This window comes from Battus philenor, unplaced genomic scaffold (genome assembly GCF_028537555.1).
Source record: "Battus philenor isolate CCGP_79_NKW_IND1 unplaced genomic scaffold, ilBatPhil1.0.hap1 SCAF_6, whole genome shotgun sequence".
Lineage (NCBI taxonomy): Eukaryota > Metazoa > Arthropoda > Insecta > Lepidoptera > Papilionidae > Battus > Battus philenor.
In genome coordinates, this window is record NW_027181726.1 from 8,808,648 (window position 1) to 8,828,063 (window position 19,416).

General features: G+C 34.6%; 1 protein-coding gene across 4 annotated transcripts in view; it reads left to right on the forward strand.

Annotated features, from left to right (window-relative positions):
• The window catches only part of Rbfox1 (RNA-binding Fox protein 1), a 47,430-nt gene that overhangs the window by 19,292 nt on the left and 8,722 nt on the right, over positions 1–19,416 (forward strand). For 3 of the 4 annotated variants that reach the window (XM_068773927.1, XM_068773928.1, XM_068773931.1), the window contains 6 exons: positions 11,444–11,701; positions 12,457–12,753; positions 12,842–12,895; positions 15,863–15,955; positions 16,815–16,869; positions 18,012–18,032. In XM_068773927.1, coding sequence (XP_068630028.1) covers positions 11,444–11,701; positions 12,457–12,753; positions 12,842–12,895; positions 15,863–15,955; positions 16,815–16,869; positions 18,012–18,032 — 778 coding nt within the window. Of the gene's footprint in view, positions 1–11,443; positions 11,702–12,456; positions 12,754–12,841; positions 12,896–15,862; positions 15,956–16,814; positions 16,870–18,011; positions 18,033–19,298; positions 19,402–19,416 lie in introns of all 4 variants that reach the window. The other variant, XM_068773929.1, reaches the window with a different exon arrangement.

Genomic DNA, 19,416 nt, shown 5'->3' on the forward strand with positions numbered 1-19,416 from the left:
CCGGTCTGTCGGCCAGGATTAAATACCGAATACGATAACGACGACAGCGATTTGCTCAAACTGTATTCATATATGCATATATATTATTATTAACCTAATTCTGTCGCTTTGGTATCTGCGCAAATACGTAAACAGCGGGCGTTACTGATATAAACCAATTCTCAGTGGGAAGATTAATGCGCCTTGTCTGAGCGGAGGGACGCCAGACCCTCTAATATTGGCGGTTAGGTTTGTAACATATAATGAAGAGAATTAAGCGCCTCGCTATCTAGACTTTGCAAGGACCAGTTCTGCTTGAGAGTAAATTTTCTAGAACTAGTTACGGATATGACGTCGAGAGTTTCGCAAAAAGGAGTTTGACCTGAATACAAGTGTCAGCTATCGCTTATGCACTTTTATTACATTTGTTGAGGCGATAAAGTAGTAATGCGACACCTAAGTACTTATTAAATATTGATGAGGTTGTTTTTGTTAGTAAAAGCGCGTAAAGTGTAAAAGCTATAATTTATCTCTCAGTCTATGCTTATATATTATTTTTATAGCGCGACTGCTCCGCTGTGAGATATTGGCGCGCGGCGAGTAAAAAATTTTATCGGATCTTCGTATGTATGACAGTAAAAATAGTTTGCTAGTTATTTTTCAAAAGAAAAATTATTTTTTTTGAGATTGGTTATATGTATTATTATTATATGTATATTTGAAATAAAATTGTAAAATCTGTCGAAATCTTACCATTAACATACTTCTCTTATTTAATAAATTATGTTTTACGCGTTAATTTTGTACACTTACTTGTTCAGGCAATATGTGTTCGCTTAACTTGGAAAATTAAATAATGTAAATACGTAGTAATAATTATTAACATTTTAATCGCGCGTTTACATTGCGCTGTTTAATATTATTTGAATAATTTAATTTCCGCTTTAATTTTGTTTTTAATGTAATTAGAGATCTTTTTTGTCATCTACATTAATATTTCTAATTGTTGTGTAATTAAAAAAACTTACAGAATGTTATTTACAGAAGAAAAAATCTATTACTATGTTTTATAGTATATTTGTTTATATTCTTTCTCTGTTTAGGGCTCTTAACCTCTGCGGCTTTTAAAGTCTTTTCTAATTCAAGGCTTGGATATTAATACATAAACGTATGTTATATAGTCGACAATTGATGGGAAATCTTAGCATCTGTCTTATGTCTTACTTTTGTTACACGGTTAAGACATCTGCGCTTTTATAAAGTCATCAATTACATTATTACATATATACGTAAGACTAAATAACGACATAGAGACGTACGACTTAAACAAACATGAAGAATTGCAAACCACTGCCAATTGTAGAATCGAATAGGTAGCCTCGTTGGAAACAGAATGTGCAGATATGCTGTCAATTTACGCTTAATACTTTTTGTGTACCAAAAATATGTATATTTTTTCACTGTTACTTCACTGTGGTACTAATATTTTTAAAGCGTCCAATGTTTCGTTTATTAGTTTACACGTTCCCTGCCGCTATATTATTTCGTAAAACTAAGTTTTTTTTTTAATTCTCTTCATTAAATTAGGCCATGGTTATATGATTACTCCAGTGGTTATATGAACGTGGGGGTATATGCCCCACGTGGTCTGAACGGAGTCATGTACGATTTGGCCTAGTACGTGTTAATCTAAAGGAAAATAGCACATGTAAAAAAAATATTTGAACTTTATTGCTACTTACATGTGTAAATCGTTTATTTATTAATATATTTTAATAAAAGAAATTATTTTGTAAAAAAAGAAAAGTTTTTTTATTCATTTTGTACTAGTCAAATAATGGTCGGCTTGAATGCGAGTATAATGAACAGTAAAACAAATTAAAGATGAAATGTTGTCTTAAAAATGTTATGTTGATTGTGTCGTTTTAAAATTTTAATTATTTAATCAGTTGCAAAAGATTTTAAAAAACCATACCGGTGACCACGAAACAAAAAACACTGCATTCGCACTTGACCGCTTTTTATTTTAAGCTCAATGAATTCTTAATTTGAACAGTGCAGCGTAGCTTTGACCTCGAATACGTAAAATAGTTTTATGTGTATGATTTATTCGTCCAAAGAATTTTTGTATTGTGAACAATGCTGTAACTTAACGAAACATGGTCCAAAATTAAAAAAAATAAACCTTATATTTATCTGTAATGTTTAAGCAGCGGGTGAAGCTTGCTCTCAATGCTTGGCGGCAGAAATAGACGGTGCAGGTGGTATACATCGAGACGGCTTGCAGTCGATGCAATGCACGATCTGATATGTAGTTTTTATTTTAACTTGTAATGTATTTGCGCGAAAGTTAAATGTTTATCTTCTATCGTTAGCTTTGCAAAACATCTCCAATTAAAACGACCGATTAGTTTTCGTCGCCATAGGAGTATAGAAACGTAGAAAAAACTTCCTAATTCTCTCTGATCCTTAAGGTTATGTATCCATCAAGTGACCAGAGCTCTGACCTTTTTAAAACAACGTAACTTAAAATCTTATACAATTATTTATTATTTTATACTATGTCGTTTACAACTTCTAATTTTTAATCTTTGACAAAACTATTTATTTTACATTTACCAATCCTTGGATTTTTTAAAATTTATTTACCTAAATATACATTTTTTGTAATTGTATCAATAAAGAAAATAGCTGTTAATGTAAATTTTACAATTTACAACAGTTATTTGCATATCTATTAAGCATCTCACAGATGCCGCTACAAGTAGTGACAGTAGCAACTAACAATAAAAATGTATACGACGCTATATGTATGCTCGAACTTACTATTTACCACGTAACGAAAATACATATTGTAGTACATATATATATTTTTAAGGAAACTACGTGTAAAGTGAATTATTTACGGTTGGTGTAAATCCGTTGCCTGCAACCGCTGCGGCCAGGCCGCACCCGAGCCGCTCATGCACTCACCCGTCCATACAAAATACTTGCAAATACGTCACGCGTGTAATTATACATCGCAATTCTCAAACCATTTATTTTATAACAAATATTTTCACAGTTAACGCTTTTAATTCATTATTTAAAAAAAAACTCACCCCTTAAAACCAAATTTTACTTAATTTATGATTTTTGTATTGCAGTATGTAATTAATTAATAATATACGCTGTTCTAGCATCATATATATGTGTACACTTTAATGCATTTATGTGCCCTACGGGCGAGTTCAATGATCTTTGTTCAACAAAATCTTAATTGCCGGCTTTTTTAATTACATGAAAGAAACAAATGACTTTAACGAAATTTTGTGTTCATTCATATATTTGATTTTGTGCGTGTATGTTTAATCAGATGCCAAAAAGCGAAGTTTGTGGTAAATTAGTGGCGCGGCGTAGAGCGTTAACCCGGCGTTTAAATTCGCTGCGCCATTATACGTGATGCGTGGAGCGTCCGCCGCCGAGGCCCGGAAGACGCCTATTTCAGCCATTTACGAGCCAGTGCTCAATGCCTTTCTGTCCCTATTGTGGTGCGTTTATTGACTACACTCGGGAATGGCCTTGTTGTTATAATCAGAATCGTATTGGTGCCGGTTGTGGTCGCATGTCCAATGTTTCACTATAAACTACTTTAAGATTGCCTAGCGGCAATCATTTTAAATGTTTTTGACGTTATAGCTATAACAATAACTGCTTTCTAGATCTATGTATGCTGTTTAGAGCTCGCTCGTGTCTCCATGCGAGGCAATTTTATTTGTCTCTTCAGAATCATTCGGAATAAATACTTTTATTGTTAGGAATATTTGGTTTTGAACTAATTTTTGTTTACAAAATATAAGTTAAACAAATACGTCTTGTTTAATATGAAAAGGCGTTGCATGAGCGAAGTCACGAAATTTATTAATCAAAGAGTTATACTTTCGTGAACTCCGACCAGGAGTTTTCTAAGTAGCAATTATTAAAGTTTTTTTTTGTTGAATCATTGCAAACTTAACTTTTTTTTACAAAAATTCTCTTATAATATTTTGAGATCGAATTTCTACAGAATGTGATTGGTTTTGGGCGCAATAGCTCTAAATGAGTGAATGTACAGTTGTACAGAATGTACAGTACATTCTGTCCAAAAATCAATAGCTCCAGAAATAATAAACAAACGCAAGTGTAATAATGTAAAGAGAGTATTTTCAAAAATTGGAGTACTATTAAAATTAATTATCGTTTGCTATCTGGAACTGCAGACGTTGCACTGCCAGAAGTGGTCTGTTACATTTCAATACAACAGTTAAATCATTATACCATATTTCAGAAATCACTGTACAGAGTGATTGGAAACAGGTGTAAAAGCTTTTACACCTAAAACCGTTCACCTTGTTTAATAGAACGTAATTTCTGTATATGGTGTAAAAATAACGTAATTAAAATTGTGAGTTTAAGTGTACAAAATCATTCATATGCATGAAATGGCTGCGTACTCAGCAGGAGGGTGCGCCGCGGAGGCTGGGGCTATGCGCCTCGCTAAGCACTGTAAAAGCACCTCTGGTCACGTAATACCACTGCAAACTGTTGAATATTCATACAAATGTAATATTTACTACAAGAAATCTTACCAAAAGCAGCTGAAGCTGAAAAGCTGACCCAAAACGCGAAACCAAGCTACGAGGAAAATTACAATACTTGTGAAAAATTTAATTACCACCCTCTTTTTACACTCGATGCTTGAAATACGATAATTTCTCTGTTAAACGTTTTACTATAATGTAGTGGACCGACGACATGGCCAAGGTCGCGGGAAGTCGCTGGTTGCGGGCAAAGCAAGACCAGTCATCGAGGCGATTTTGGGAGGAGGCCTGTCTTGTAGTGAACGTCCATCGGCTCACGTGGTGGTGATGATATGGTGATTCTCATTAGCCAACAATTGGTTTTTTCTTTTATCCCTACAAACATTCGTTTAAAATTATTACAATTGTATTTGATGAACGTAAACAAAAAAAAATAATAACACATTTTACGGTCAATAAAAATGTCTTTTATAAAAGAATATAATTTAAGTAGTCGTTGAACTTGGTCGTTATCGCGGCGGTACCGGGGTGCGCGTTACATGAACTATAATGAGTCTCTTGGCCAGCTTATCACGGCCCATTATAATAACTCAAGATTTATTTCTGCTTAAATGTAAATATTTGCAAACCGTACGCTGATAAACAAGCATAACCGACAGCCGAATGTTATTATTTAATATATAGACGTTAAATATTGTTGTTCATTACAGTGGCGTAAACTAAAAGTAAAGATAAATATGATATTAAATGTAAACACAATAAATAAGGAAACTATAGATTCTTTATTGTTTCAAGTTAAAATTACTTTATTGCCATGAAGATAGTTGTCACAAGCTGCGATGACGTGGCTGTAGCTGTTTCACTCATCCGCCGGACGAGGTTCAGTTGAGATCAATTGCGTTTAATTGTTCTTAATATAATTACCTAATTGAAAACGTTCGCTATGCGAGTCGAATGTTTCATCATCCGGACCCTAAAATATCGCAGTACAAAAACTTTGTAATAATACATCTTATTATTCCCACCAACGATTCCCATATTCAGCTAGCAGTGCTATTTAACTAAATAGAACATAGCTATGTTCTCTAATCAATGAAATGAGATAAAGCTTTTAGACACGTTAACGCTGACCTCTGTGTTTACGCCATAGTCAAGATACTGTGTCGTTAGTTCTTGTCATATCGACATAGTTAACTTTTAAGATAATTTGTCAAAATTTAAAGTTATTTAATTTGTATATGATGTTAAGGTCGGAATTTAAATTTGTAATGGGATGCTGAGTCTGTGAGATTCTTTTGACAGATGAGAGATTTTTTTTACGAGAGTGTAGCGAGCGAGAAACGATAGGTTATAAGAAGTTTGTTTACGCTGTCGCCCCAGTCTACCGGATACGACTGGACTGCAGCGCACCACAAGTGTAACGACCATTATAATTTCTTTAACCACAGTATCGTATATTTTTCCTTAAATACATTATTATTTATATAGAATTTTAAAAAACTTAATTTTCATGAAAAATTTTGAAACAGCTATTATAGGTCTAAAACCTGTAGGTCCAAAAAATGTATTTGGCCTGTTGAAAATTACCAAAAATGGATTTTATGAAATCACACCCGTAAATGGTAGTGCGCGCCAAGCGAAGTGTTCTCGGGATAGTTAGTTATACGTGTAAATTAATTAATGTACGAACGAGAAACCAAATTTTTAATTTTTTATTTATACATTATAAAATTTAATAATAAAAAGCAATGGCATCAATAAATAGCCCACTATAAACCAAATGAAACGTCAGGATAAAATATGTATTGTTATAGAAATAACAATTATTAAACTAGCCCTTTATGTTAAACATCCAAAATATCAGCCATTTTAGTAGCCTTTACTTTAGAGAATTACAAGAAATTGTTTGTTTTAAATGTAATTTTAATCCACTTTATTTTTTCTTAATATCGAAAGAAAATCGTTATAATAATTTGTTTTTCAAGAAGTCGTTACGAACATATTTAAATGCAAAACAGGTGTTAGCTAAATAATGATTGCAACAGCAATAGGATTATTAATGAGTCCAAGAAACTGTCAAAACCCCGACTCTCCATTGACTATTGGTATCAGCAGGTTGCGCTCCCGCCTACGCCCTCTACAAAAAAAGAGCCTTAAAGCTCATTTTTCACGAGGGCACCTATTGTTAATCAACACAATAAGAGTAAAGTGGTACTATTCACGAAAAATATACGAACTCATTTCGTATTTCTCTGTTTTATTACTATACCTTTGTAAGATTTGACGGTGTATTTTCAATACTTTATTCTTGTAATCTAAGGACACTTTGTGCCTCCTACTATTTTTTCTCGAAAATAACTTACTAATTCAAATCGATTTCACGTTATGTTTCATTAGTGAGCTTACACAACCATGTCGATAACACTCTCTCGGTATTTGCTAAGTTTATTGCACTGCAAACTCATCTTTAAGTTATACGATTTCCTATTACTTTTTTATTATAAGTCACATTAGTATTTACAAAAATTTCGTTTTATTAAATTTTTTATGACATATTTATTGTATTTATTGTGTTTACGTTCACTTGTAATAAGAAACGAATACTTTATTTTAAAACAAAAGCAAACGTTCTCATGAAATATAACAGGAAAAGCAATCGGCGTCGTGTAGGAAAGCAAGAAATGAGCTACATATATCGGGAAACACGTGGTTATGGAATTGGACCGGGGCTGCGCTCGCACCCCGGATGAACGCTTCGTCAATACGTTTTACATATGTTTAACTTCAGTGAATGTTTATGGACAATTTTGAATATTTTTTCATTATGCTTTGATTGTTACCTCTTACTATACATTGTTAAAAGGTAATAATATCTTTAATACCCGTAATAATTCAGAATATTTAGGATTTTTCTTGAATTTACATTATCCGCCACTATGTAAGGCATTTTAATATTTATAATTTATACGTAACGTAAAACTGAAATGTAAATTCGATTTATCATTTACTCATATTGTTTCAACGAATTGAACTTAAATGGCGTCTTAACAAGTGTATGATAACGAATAACCCCACCGTATAGTAATAGGGTTATGAAAGTTTGATAATTTATACGTTTGCATCAAATATCACATTATAATATAATGGCGGAAACGGAAACGGCGATATAAAATTAAGAACATAAAATTCCTTTTTACGAAAAGTCACAAACATTTAATTGATTTAATACGAAAATTGAAAACGAAAGCAACGTTTTGCTTAATGTTTAAAATAGGAAATTTTGACTAATATAGTTAAAGGCAAATACTTTATATGTTCAGTCATAGTCATTTAGTCATATCAGCATTTGATAATCAGTTTACACGAGAGTTAAGTTTAAAATTACTTATTGAATAATTTATGTAATAAATAATATTACATCTGAATGATGCCTATCTTAAGAGTATATATAAATATCAAAGAAAAAATGTTTCGAAGTCGGTTCCTTTGAAATAAAATATAAAATAGGTCAGGCAAAATAGTTAAAATATAATTTTCTCAATGCAAATTCAAGATATTATTTATCAAGGTTTTTATACTCTTCTCGTTTATATGTAATGTACTATATGTATGTACATTTCTTTACCTTTAGATAAGTAGTTATAATTTAACAGTAAATATTGTCATTCATATTGCTAATGTGACCGGTAAATTTAACAGTCCGTCGACTTGTAACACTATCAAAATAATTCTAATAAATCCGAAAGGTGAAGATAAAAATAAGTTTTCCTTTTAACGACGTTGTTTCTGTCAAGTTATATCCTCATTGTTTCCGTTAGATTTCAATAAAGAATTGTAAAAATCGTGCTATACATCAATATGGAGCTTTATTGTACGTCAAGATTTTAAAACGAGGAACAACTGTTTTGTGGCCAACCCGCTTGTTAAAGTGTCTGTGTCGAATTTCACTATTATAGTGGTATCGACCTTATGTGTTACAGGTCGACCGAAGCGGGCTTAATTATCAACATCAAAGTTCAAAAAGCACTATTACTGATACTGCATTAAGTTTATAAAGTTCTTTTATTCTGCACTTACTATGCATTTTTTCTTTGCCTAGTTTCAGAAAACTTCGGATTTCTTTACTTGCATTATCGAATAGACAAATGGCAAAAACCGTTTTCACGTTTAATCCTTCTGGTTTTAAAAGTCGTCTATTTAAAGACTTCTAAAACGATACAAATACAAACAGAACTTCCAAATATTTTATTTTTATTAATGAAAAATATTTTCGCCGATTGTTAAAGATTTATTTAAACTAATTCGTCATGAGAAAAAAACGTCTCTTAAGAATATAATTTGCGTATTAGTTACACGTAATGTTGTGTAACTTACCTGGGCCATGTACGTAACTAACGAGTAGTTACCGTTCAACAGTCGCAGCAATTGTGCACAAATAGCCACATCCTAATTTACTCGTTTCCTGACGGCTATGACACGGACTGCAGACGTTTCAAACCTTATTTAAAATTAAATAATCGTGTGTCTAGATTTACGTCGTTTAATTTTTCTATAAAAGTTAGAAAGGTTAAGCAGTTAAAATTGAATATAATTTTGACCTTTTTATGCTTATTTTAAACAAGAAAATAAAACCGGCTCGCGGTAAATTACATCTTTACATTGATTCACATTTAACCTTTGTTGTTGTTGTCCTTATTGGACAGGTATTTTAGCGAAAGACAAAAAAATGCAATCAAGAATAGCATATTTTCATGCATATTTGGCTAAAGTTATTTTCCGACTGGAAATCATGGTGGTAGATCAATGATTCTTCAATGGTTTACTTGTAAATTCATAAACATCAGGATCCATCTCAATTCGCCATTTACTGCGCGGGTTTTTTCTTCACAAATGCATTATGTCATTAGCAAACTTTATCATTTATGTATATGTAGTTAGAGATCTGAATGTGTAATCTGTAATAATAATGAAAATAAAACGCTAGGGATTAAAAAAAAGCATTGTTATGAGTTACGAAGATTGTTGACAATGAATCTGCAAGTGAAGTAATCAATGTCTGCTTATAGGAAAACTCACAGTTACATGGCAATCGGTTTCACTTAAAACTGACCACACCCTTATCGGTCTTTGATTTTTAAAGTTCAGTTGGCGTGAGGCGTTTACTTGATCTGCATTTGGTTAATCATAAACTAGAAGACGTGTCGTTCTTCTTTTGTCGTTTATAATAACATAAAATAACACATATACACAAAACATAAAATAATTTTACATAATGTGTAATGACTGTAACTAAATATTACTAATTGTCGCTATAATTAAATACAACATAGGTTGTATACGTTGTATATTATTTTGAAAATTACATGATAGGCGCACATCTTTTGTTGAAATTTAAAACAATGAATTTCTATGCAATCCTCATAAAGCCAGATTAGTTTCGTAGAACCGATTTACAGCTTAGTTTTCTATTGTTCTCAGAAAAACAGGCCTTCATTTTACTTTTGCGACTTTTTAGAGCAGCCTTATGTTCCATTTTTCGTGGAAAAATAGAACACAAAAATTCTTCCGCTATCAATCCATAGGTATGGCCTAAAAATAATATTCATTTTTTTCTGTAGAAATTTATTGAAAAGTTTAATAATACTAACCAACCCGTCGTTTTAGAACAAGGTAATTAATAAACATTTGTATAATAAAAATAAGTTTTTGTCAAATTAAAACAAATAGAAAACAATAGTATGGTTACCGTTAATTTAGCTAAGATAAAGGCCAAGGGAGATTTTTAAAATAGTTTTGCATATTCTGTGTTCTTTTATGTTATAACTGATGCTCAAGTATATATCGCGTTACCGTATCTTAATCAGTTTTCCAGAATCATTGTAGACTAAAAATTGTCAAAAAAAAAAACAAACTAATGGTATTGAAACAAAAATAGCGATGATTGTTAGTATGTGCTAAAATTATTTATTAAAAAAAATTAAATACACTTATAGTGTAATCTCCCACCAAAGACAGTAATTACAGCTATTTATATAATGCATATACTCGCCGCTCGTAAGGTACGTTGCGAGTTTTGGCACACTCACTCGATGTCAATATTTCGAATCGCAACCCAGAAACGTCACCGACTAGTGCCTGTATTTATTGCAACGAAATTAGTATACGCCACGACCATGAAATAGAATGCTTGCATATGTAACGTGTCCAATTAAATTTTAATAATGTAATGATTAATGTTATCTCTGTCATTAAATGGTTGCAATCATAGTTTGAACGTGCACTGGACACTGGACGATGTCTCCGTTTATAATTAAAAAGTAATGATCAAACGAATGCACAGAAAAATTTTGTGACTTATTCATATATAAGCGCTTAACTTGTTTATATAACCCGAAACTTTTAACAGATATGTTCGATTGGATTTCCGTAACTATTGATATGTATAATCTTATAACTATGATTTTCTTTATTTCAAAACAGTCAATTTAAATTATCATTATGTGCGCAGGTATTTAGACCTGTCGTAGAAATCGGCCAAGAGAATATCGTAGCATCATATTTACACATCATCAATTGCGCACGTTAACATTATTCAGTTGGCTGCTGTGTTATCAGGCCATCGGCTAATAATTGGCACGACAGAGTTCTCTTTTATCATATGTATATGCGTTGTTACAAGATTATATAATTAAATAATGGTATACTTTAGTTTTTAATTTAAAATGCCAGTTTATATTAGTTTACATCGTTGGTATTATAAAGAATTCCCAATGATTGTGGTTAATACATCATGATTATTGCGACATTTAATCACACGGCACTATTTGATCCATGCACGGCTTTGGAGTTAATGTTAAATAAGTTAGACAAGATTCTTTCTAATAAAGATATTACTGCGGTTCCAGCACATGGTGGGGACGGGCATGGCGGCCCCATTCCCTGCGGCGGCGGCGGCTGCGGCGGCGGCGGCCCAGTTCGCAGCCAACGGGGACGCGCTGGCGGTAAAGGCAGAGGCCGGTGTCCCCGCGGCACCACCACAAACTCAACTGGTCAAAAGTGAAGGACCTCCGCCGCCCGCGCCACTTCCACCAAGCAATTTCTCACCACAGCCTCCATCACAGACACTTGCACAGAACTCCATAGAAAATCAAAACAATAACTCAGTAAGTAGTAGTTCATAATAATTCAAATTTTGTCTTTTTTCGTTTCATATATTTCACTACTTAAAAGACATGTATAGTAATGGTAATGTAAGACGGAAAGTAGCTGCGCTGCATGTGGCCGGGGCTGGAACGGTCATCGCGATGCTCTATTGGGGAGGCACATGCCTCGTGGGTCTCTATTGGTTGACTTGATGACGATACTAATGTAAATATGGTATGAATATAAAACTAATAATTTATTTCGTTATTGTGTTCGTCTACATAATGAACTTCCTAAAATTTAATAATAAGACCAGAAATTATCGGCCCGAACTATAACTAATAATGTATCGTACCTATGCAAAAACTTACTCTGTCGTATTGATAAATTATTACTTATAAAATTCTTGCCTGTAGGCAATATATAAAGATATCATTAACAAATTTCGACACGGGTTTAAGAATAGGTCGCCGCTTCTTAAATCTAAAAATGCACTTCATCATAAATTAAAAATTTTATGTTCCTAAATTTTAAAAAATTGGTTATAACATTTGCAGACAATGACGCAGAAAACATTAAATATCTTAATATTCAGTCAATCAATTGAATTGCAAAAAGTAAATATGATAGCTGTAAATATATTAAAATAATATGATACGTTTTAGCAAATTTATTTGCTAGAAATATATGAATATTACATCGTATAAATATTTTTCATTATGTTATATCAATAATTAGGTGTGCAAGTTGTAAACAAGGAGATTTTGTATTCCAGCAAAGCGAGGGAGAAGCAACAGAGGAGAGTACTCCGGTAAGCGTGGCAGCGGCGGTGGTGGCGCAGCAGGCGGCGGCGGCGGCGGTCGCGCAGCAGGCGGCTGCCGCGCACGCCGCCGCCAACGCAGCCGCCAACGCTGCCGCCACCGCCGCCGCCAACGCTGCCGCCAGCGCAGCCGCCGGTGCCGCCGACAAAACGCTCGTGGTGCCCGTCTCCCAGGCTTCGCAGCCCAAGAGACTGCACGTCTCCAACATACCCTTCCGTTTTAGAGACCCCGACCTCAGAAACATGTTTGGCGTACGTATACCACCAACCCTTTAGCGCGGCATGACCTCACCGAGCTTGCAAGTACCAACGTCATTAATAATGAATATTTTTATTTCAGCAATATGGCACGATACTTGATGTAGAAATTATCTTCAACGAACGCGGCTCAAAGGTAAGCATGAAGTTGTTACCGCAACTTTACCTGTGTGTATAAGGTGGCCCTGAAATCCACAAATTAACGTGGATATCATTGTGGCTACTTTAACGATTTTATTTAAGGATTAAGTAACTTATGAAGCAATCGACATTTTGACCGACAATTATTTACGTTAGTAGTGACATAAATCCGGTTGGTACTTTATTGGTTCCATAAAATTGATATATTGTTTTAAATTTTAATAAGTGGGAATAATGTTTATTGCTTCAGTATATTTGTGAATTATTGGACCTACTCTATTTTCTTAACACCCAATTACATCAATCAAAAAACAAACATTATACGTTTTATTCTATTTTAGAAGGTATCTTTGATAGCATATTTGTTTATTAATGCATGATCTTCTTTTACCTTTAACAATGATGTAGCATTGACTACACATTTATTACTCTTGAAATATTCAAAATAAATAATCTCTGGTTACCGTTTAGTTGTTTGAGGATATACATTAATATCGATTGTGTAGTAAAGCAAGTGAAGTTGATAGTTAATCATGACGATGAATTTTTTATTCCTATAATTCACAGATATTTCCTTCATAGCTATTGATATAAAATTAAGTACTTGTCAGTGCTCACAGAGACATTAATTTTTTTTTAATTTGAATTTGTTTATACAAACTTCAATAGCTAAGAAGTTCAAATAAAACAATTACTATTGCTGCCCAAACTAAAGAAATATTTTCAATAAGTTAATTTTAATAATATTTTTCATTTCTGTACGATTAATGCCTTCAATTAATCCGAGCTTTCAACAAGTCTCGAGGCGCAAGGGCTTGGACTAAAATGAATATAATAGTGTTTCAACTAGCCTCATCGTACTTTTGGTTGTAAATGTTTGGTGCAGTATTTCTAATTGCATTGTATATTACCATTAAACAGTTATGTTTACAAGTATAATATTATATTAAAATTTGACACAATTCTATGTAATATATTTGTACCAATGACATGCGTTTTGTGTTTCTCATTAAAATATTTGTAGTAATGTAAAGATGTTTCATGTTCAGTATACAGTAAGGTGCCGTAAGGTGCAATAACACACGAAACTAAGTCACTGGTGCAACTGTCCCCAAACATTAATCAATTTTTACTATCTCAAGACTCAAAAAACAACTCATTAAAATATTTGAATTTCACGTATCTTTAATATGTTAGTTAAAAGTGAGTTATACAAAAATTGATTGGATTGACTGCTTTTTCGTGTTTACTGCTTTCCTTGTGTCCAGTTTGGTGACCGATCCTACAGTAGTCCATGCCCGCTCATATCTAAAATGTATTTTAATCTTTTGACATAATAGCTCCGAATTTTTTTCTTCAATGCCTCACATTGGGATATGCAGTACTAGAGAATAATGCATCGTCACTATAACAGCTGATTTAAGTCACATTTCAGGACAGCTCTATTATTCATCACTAATATAAATATTTTCCTATCGTCCAAACTGCACCGCTTGCTCTCCGTAGTACGTCCGTACTCGAGGCGAAGGATCGTTACTTGACACGTCATGTATGTCCACGTCACGTCATGTATGGCTTTCGTTTATAGCTAGATGGATCTATCTTATGTGTGTAGTTTGGGTGATACGTCATTCGGAAATATACCTAAGTCTGGTTCTATTAGATTGACAATATTATTTTGTTGTGTAATACTAGTTATCTCAGTCATGCGCTTCCTAACTTGGGGACATAATGTTTCATTAGTTTTTGGGCATGTATACTTCGCTGACCCTAATTATTTTTCTGTGTTAATAAATTGACAGCGTAAGTTAAAAATCCTAGAAGTAATTTTGATGCAACAATTAGTTTCGCTTGAACTCGAATGGCATTAGCGTCTTCCCCGTCTGCAGGCCGATATGTCTGTTACAAGAGATTCTGCTAATTCCCAACACGAGGACTCGCCTTACTCAGAATAAATTTTGTCAATAGTTGCAATTTACGTTTACATAGTTTTAGTTTCTTCGCGGTCTCCTCTATCTCGTTCTCTTTTCATTTTTCTCTTTCTCTCTGCCCATATGATTATTTTTACTTTATATTAAATATGCACCCAGAATGGTATCTGTGATAATAGAGCTGTCATGCTTTTTATAAGTGTAAGCGTTAATTACAATCAACAACTTGTTTGCCACTTTCACAACTCGTCTCTTCCACTGTATTGTGTGCTATGCTAGCTGCTTTTTGTATCTATGGGTTTACCACCATGTTTTATCTGTAGTTTATGTTCATTTGGCACAGTTTATTATAAAATGGGTAAAGTTAATGTTAAACAGACAAGTGTAATGCCGTGCTGAATGCGGACTGATACAAGTTCAGGCAGAAATGTTGCTTATCAATTTAATTAAAATTTTTTGGCACTGTACAATTTTTGCACTATCATTTTTAAAAAGCAAATAGATAGTATTTTTTTAATTAAAAAGCTATAATTTGTAATTGCATTCAAAACATACACGTGCGAAGCAAAATTGCATATCTAAACTCTTATAGGATTCCATAGTTAGAGGCTTATATAGTTCTTTTTATATTCCGTTACTAATGACCGCGGAATTAGCTATATGTCAGATGACTTGTAGAACAAATGGCAGCTAACATACAATACATAACTAGATACTTTGTTTACAGTAGAGTCTATTGAACTAGCTTCAAAAGAAACCCTTCACTGTTTGTATACTTCGGTAGGATCTTGTGATAGTACAGACTACTAGGTCGAGAGACATTCAATTACTTTACTGATATCCAGACGCTTATGTGAACCCATTCAGCTAGAATACGCTCAAACCGGCAACGTAACGGAGACGAAAATCCTATCGATACCTCACAAGCATATTTAAATAAAGATTATGCAATGCATAAATGTTAATTTTTGTTGCACGTTGTTTTTTGAGCGACGCTGTTTTAATGCATGTTTTGTCTGTCTTGCATGCAGGGATTCGGTTTTGTAACATTCGCAAATAGTGGTGATGCGGAGCGAGCACGAGAGCGTCTTCACGGCACCGTGGTTGAGGGCAGAAAGATAGAGGTGTGCATGATCAATGAATACGTCCGTAGCACTATGTAACTTTAACATCCCGCCACGCGCCCACCGCAACCTGCGCTCCTCTGCTCTGTAGTTACTGCCATGCTAGGCGCGGCCGCGTCTTACTATAGCACTATAAGTATGCGCCCCTCATCTAATCCGCAAACAAACCTTATTTATTTTATCCCTTTACTCTCTAGACGGTCATTTAAAATGCCGATCGATTGAGAGACTGTCTCACAGAGAAATGTAGAACGAACCGTTCCGTCACAATACCGTCACAATGCCGACGAGGTAAGGCAGCAATCGCACTTTTAACTTACCTTATTTTATGATATTTTGTGATATTTCTACGTGACTGTCCGACACCAGAAACTGTCCTCATCGTAGCAAACCCACGCTATCGAACGACGCCAGTGACGTTTAAAAATTGGTAATCACATTCCCGAGTGTTGTGTAACTGAACACAAAATAAAAAAAAAAATATATTGAAATGTGCAGACTGGACAGCAGTTGAGAATCGGTGGTATTTGATATTGAAATTAATAGTTTTGTTGCTGGGCCCAGCAAAATCAAATTTAATACTCTGTGTAAAGTTTTAAATGTTTTTTTCAATTGTTTCGTTTATTACATACAGTTATATAATGTGCTTGGATAATTGTACCCGCAATTAGTGCATTTCAAAAAGTTGGTTAGAATTATGAACCCAGGACTCAATTAATCTGTATCCTTGTATTACTGTAATCAAATCAGCATAAAAATGTTTCATGGTCTATTAATACAAATTTGTAAGTTGCCTTGCTAAATTCAAGTTCAACTTACTCGTTTACGAATTCTAATCTATTACTTAATTCCTAATCAGGTTAATAATGCAACTGCAAGGGTACAAACCAAAAAGCCGCCAGCGGTTCCCAATGGTAAGTTCATATTTTTATTTTCTTAACATACAGCACATAAACAGTGATCTATAATAAATATTCGTGTGTTTTTATCTGTACGTTCTGTGATAAGAAATGAAATATTTTAATAATCTGTTTTATCTCAAATAATGCATTTTGATAATTTTCTCTTTTAATCCATCCAGTTATACTGGCTAGAAATGGATCAGTTCCCACTTTGGGTGAGAGAGCTGACATATTAGAGATCGGTGTTGTCCATGTCAATGTATTCACTTGTTACATGTTCGCTAGATACGTTGTGGGAATGCCAGTAGGTGAATGCTATTTAGAGAACGAGCCCACTGTCAACGCCGGAGACGGTCTGCGCTCGCGCAAGTCCCGCCGCGCGTAATAAATAACGACTGCGCGCGTTCACTGCCATCTACGCGTAGTATATTAAACGCAACTTATGTTGACTGACAAACGGTCTTTATTCCTTATTTATACCTTTATTTTTTCCTAATTCCAGCCAATTCTGTAGTTGCGTATTTTTCGTTTAAGTGATATTTACTTCGTTCTAGACAAATTCTGTAACATCGGCATGCCTAATGCATGTTACGCTATTTATTGCTGCGTACATTGAAACCAAAGTAGTAGTTTCACCAACATAGTGTTTATTCTGCTAATATGATTTTGTTATATCGAAAAGACTATCTCCGGTACTTGCCTGATCAAAACACTTATGGATGACACCAAATTTAGACAGCTTGCTAAGTCCATTCCACTTTGTCTGTAAAACAATTCTATCTTGACTTTTGTTAGAAAAATCGTAACTTCTGTCTTGCACTGTCAATATTTCAATTTTGTAGAGGTGAATGACTTCTAAGCCTATCTTCTTTGTGTTAGTTTAGAACATGGATACACAGACAGCGGCCCGCCGGTCGAATACTGGTTGCCCGCCAACAGCAAAAATAATAATGTCGTGCATTCGAAAAAAATGTTGAATTCAATTCTAAAATAAAACCAAAAAAATTTATTACCTATACTTCTGGCGGCCGGCCCGCCATCACTTCATGATTTGCCCGAGTGGCACCTAGTCTTAATAAGTCTGTGCAACCATGGTCCAGAATGTCACGATGAAAAGTTCTAGCTCCTTAATTATATGTTTTATTTTGTTTCAGTGTGCGTTCAATGGCCAGAAGGTAAGAAGCATATTAGTATTGTATGTTAGTTCCAAACCATTGACAGCTTTCGCGTTTACATTAATTACATAACATTCATTCGAGCATGAAGTTTCGTTAATTATGTGGTGGGACTATACATGGTTTATTAGTTTCTTTGCTCGATGATACGTTTGTATGTTACGAACTGATTGTAAGGCATTACTCTAACGGCCATGCTTCTTTAGAGCAGAAAGTAGGAATGTATTTAATCGATCGCACGGTGGTGAGTATTACTATTTAATACTTGTGATTTCAGACGGGCGTTAATGTGGCATGGCATTGTTATACTCGACGTCCGTTGTTAATGATATGTTCAATTGAGCCTTTAGCGGAAAGTGAGATGCATTTTGCACAAAGTAATTAGAGTAATATAGATCATGTCCGGGTAAATAATATTTAGTTATAACTTTGTCGACTAGAAAATCGATGTAAAAGTATCCTGTTTTTAGGAAGAGAAGCATCAAGCCATATATCTCCTAATAAAAATGGAGAAAAGAAATAAATTAAAAAACAGAATAATATCGATTTTGAGTTTGATTTGGTTTGCAATAGGAGGGACGCTCTAAGGTAGCGGTAAAGATATATATTAACTTGTTTTTTTTCGTGTGCTTTGGCATCAAACACAGATTACAAATTTATAAACTTAAAACCAAGATTAATTTTTCGCTATTATTCAATACGTTTTTTTGGTGATATTTTTTTACCTTATTGTGGTAATTAAAAGACTGTAACGTAGATAATCATCATCATATCAACCGTAGACGCTCACAGCGCGGCCTGCTGAAAAGATTGCCCCGACAATGGTTCTTTCGCTACCCACATCCAGCGACTTCCCGAGCTTCAGTATGTCGTTGGTCCAACTGTGTGGTTAGGCACCCATACTGCGTTTACCGGTTCGAGGTAGCCACTCAAGAACCTTTAGGTCTCAACAGCCATCGGTTGCATGAGCGATGTGTCCCACCCACTGGCAAGTCAGACGAGCAATTCTCCTAGCGACCTCGGTGACATTGGTCCTTCTGCAGTTCTCTTAATTTCTGATTCGATCTCGCAGCACAGCTTGGAGCATAGCCATTGCTCTCTGGGTGACATTGAGCCTTCTTCTGAGGCCAATCGTAAGCGACCACGTCTCGGACCCGTAGGTCATTACAGACAAAACAAGTGATCAAAGGTAGCGATGTAAAAAGCGTAGCATTATCTCGCGGCGGTGGTTTGTTCCGCGAGTGTTTGAGGGCGCTGTGTGCGCAGGGCTGCGGGTGTCTGGCGTGACGTGGCCGTGGCTGGGCGCGGCGCCGGCCGCCACGCCCGCGCCGCCGCTCGTGCTCGCGCCGCGTGCCGCGCAGCGTCGCAGGTAACCGCGTCCCCG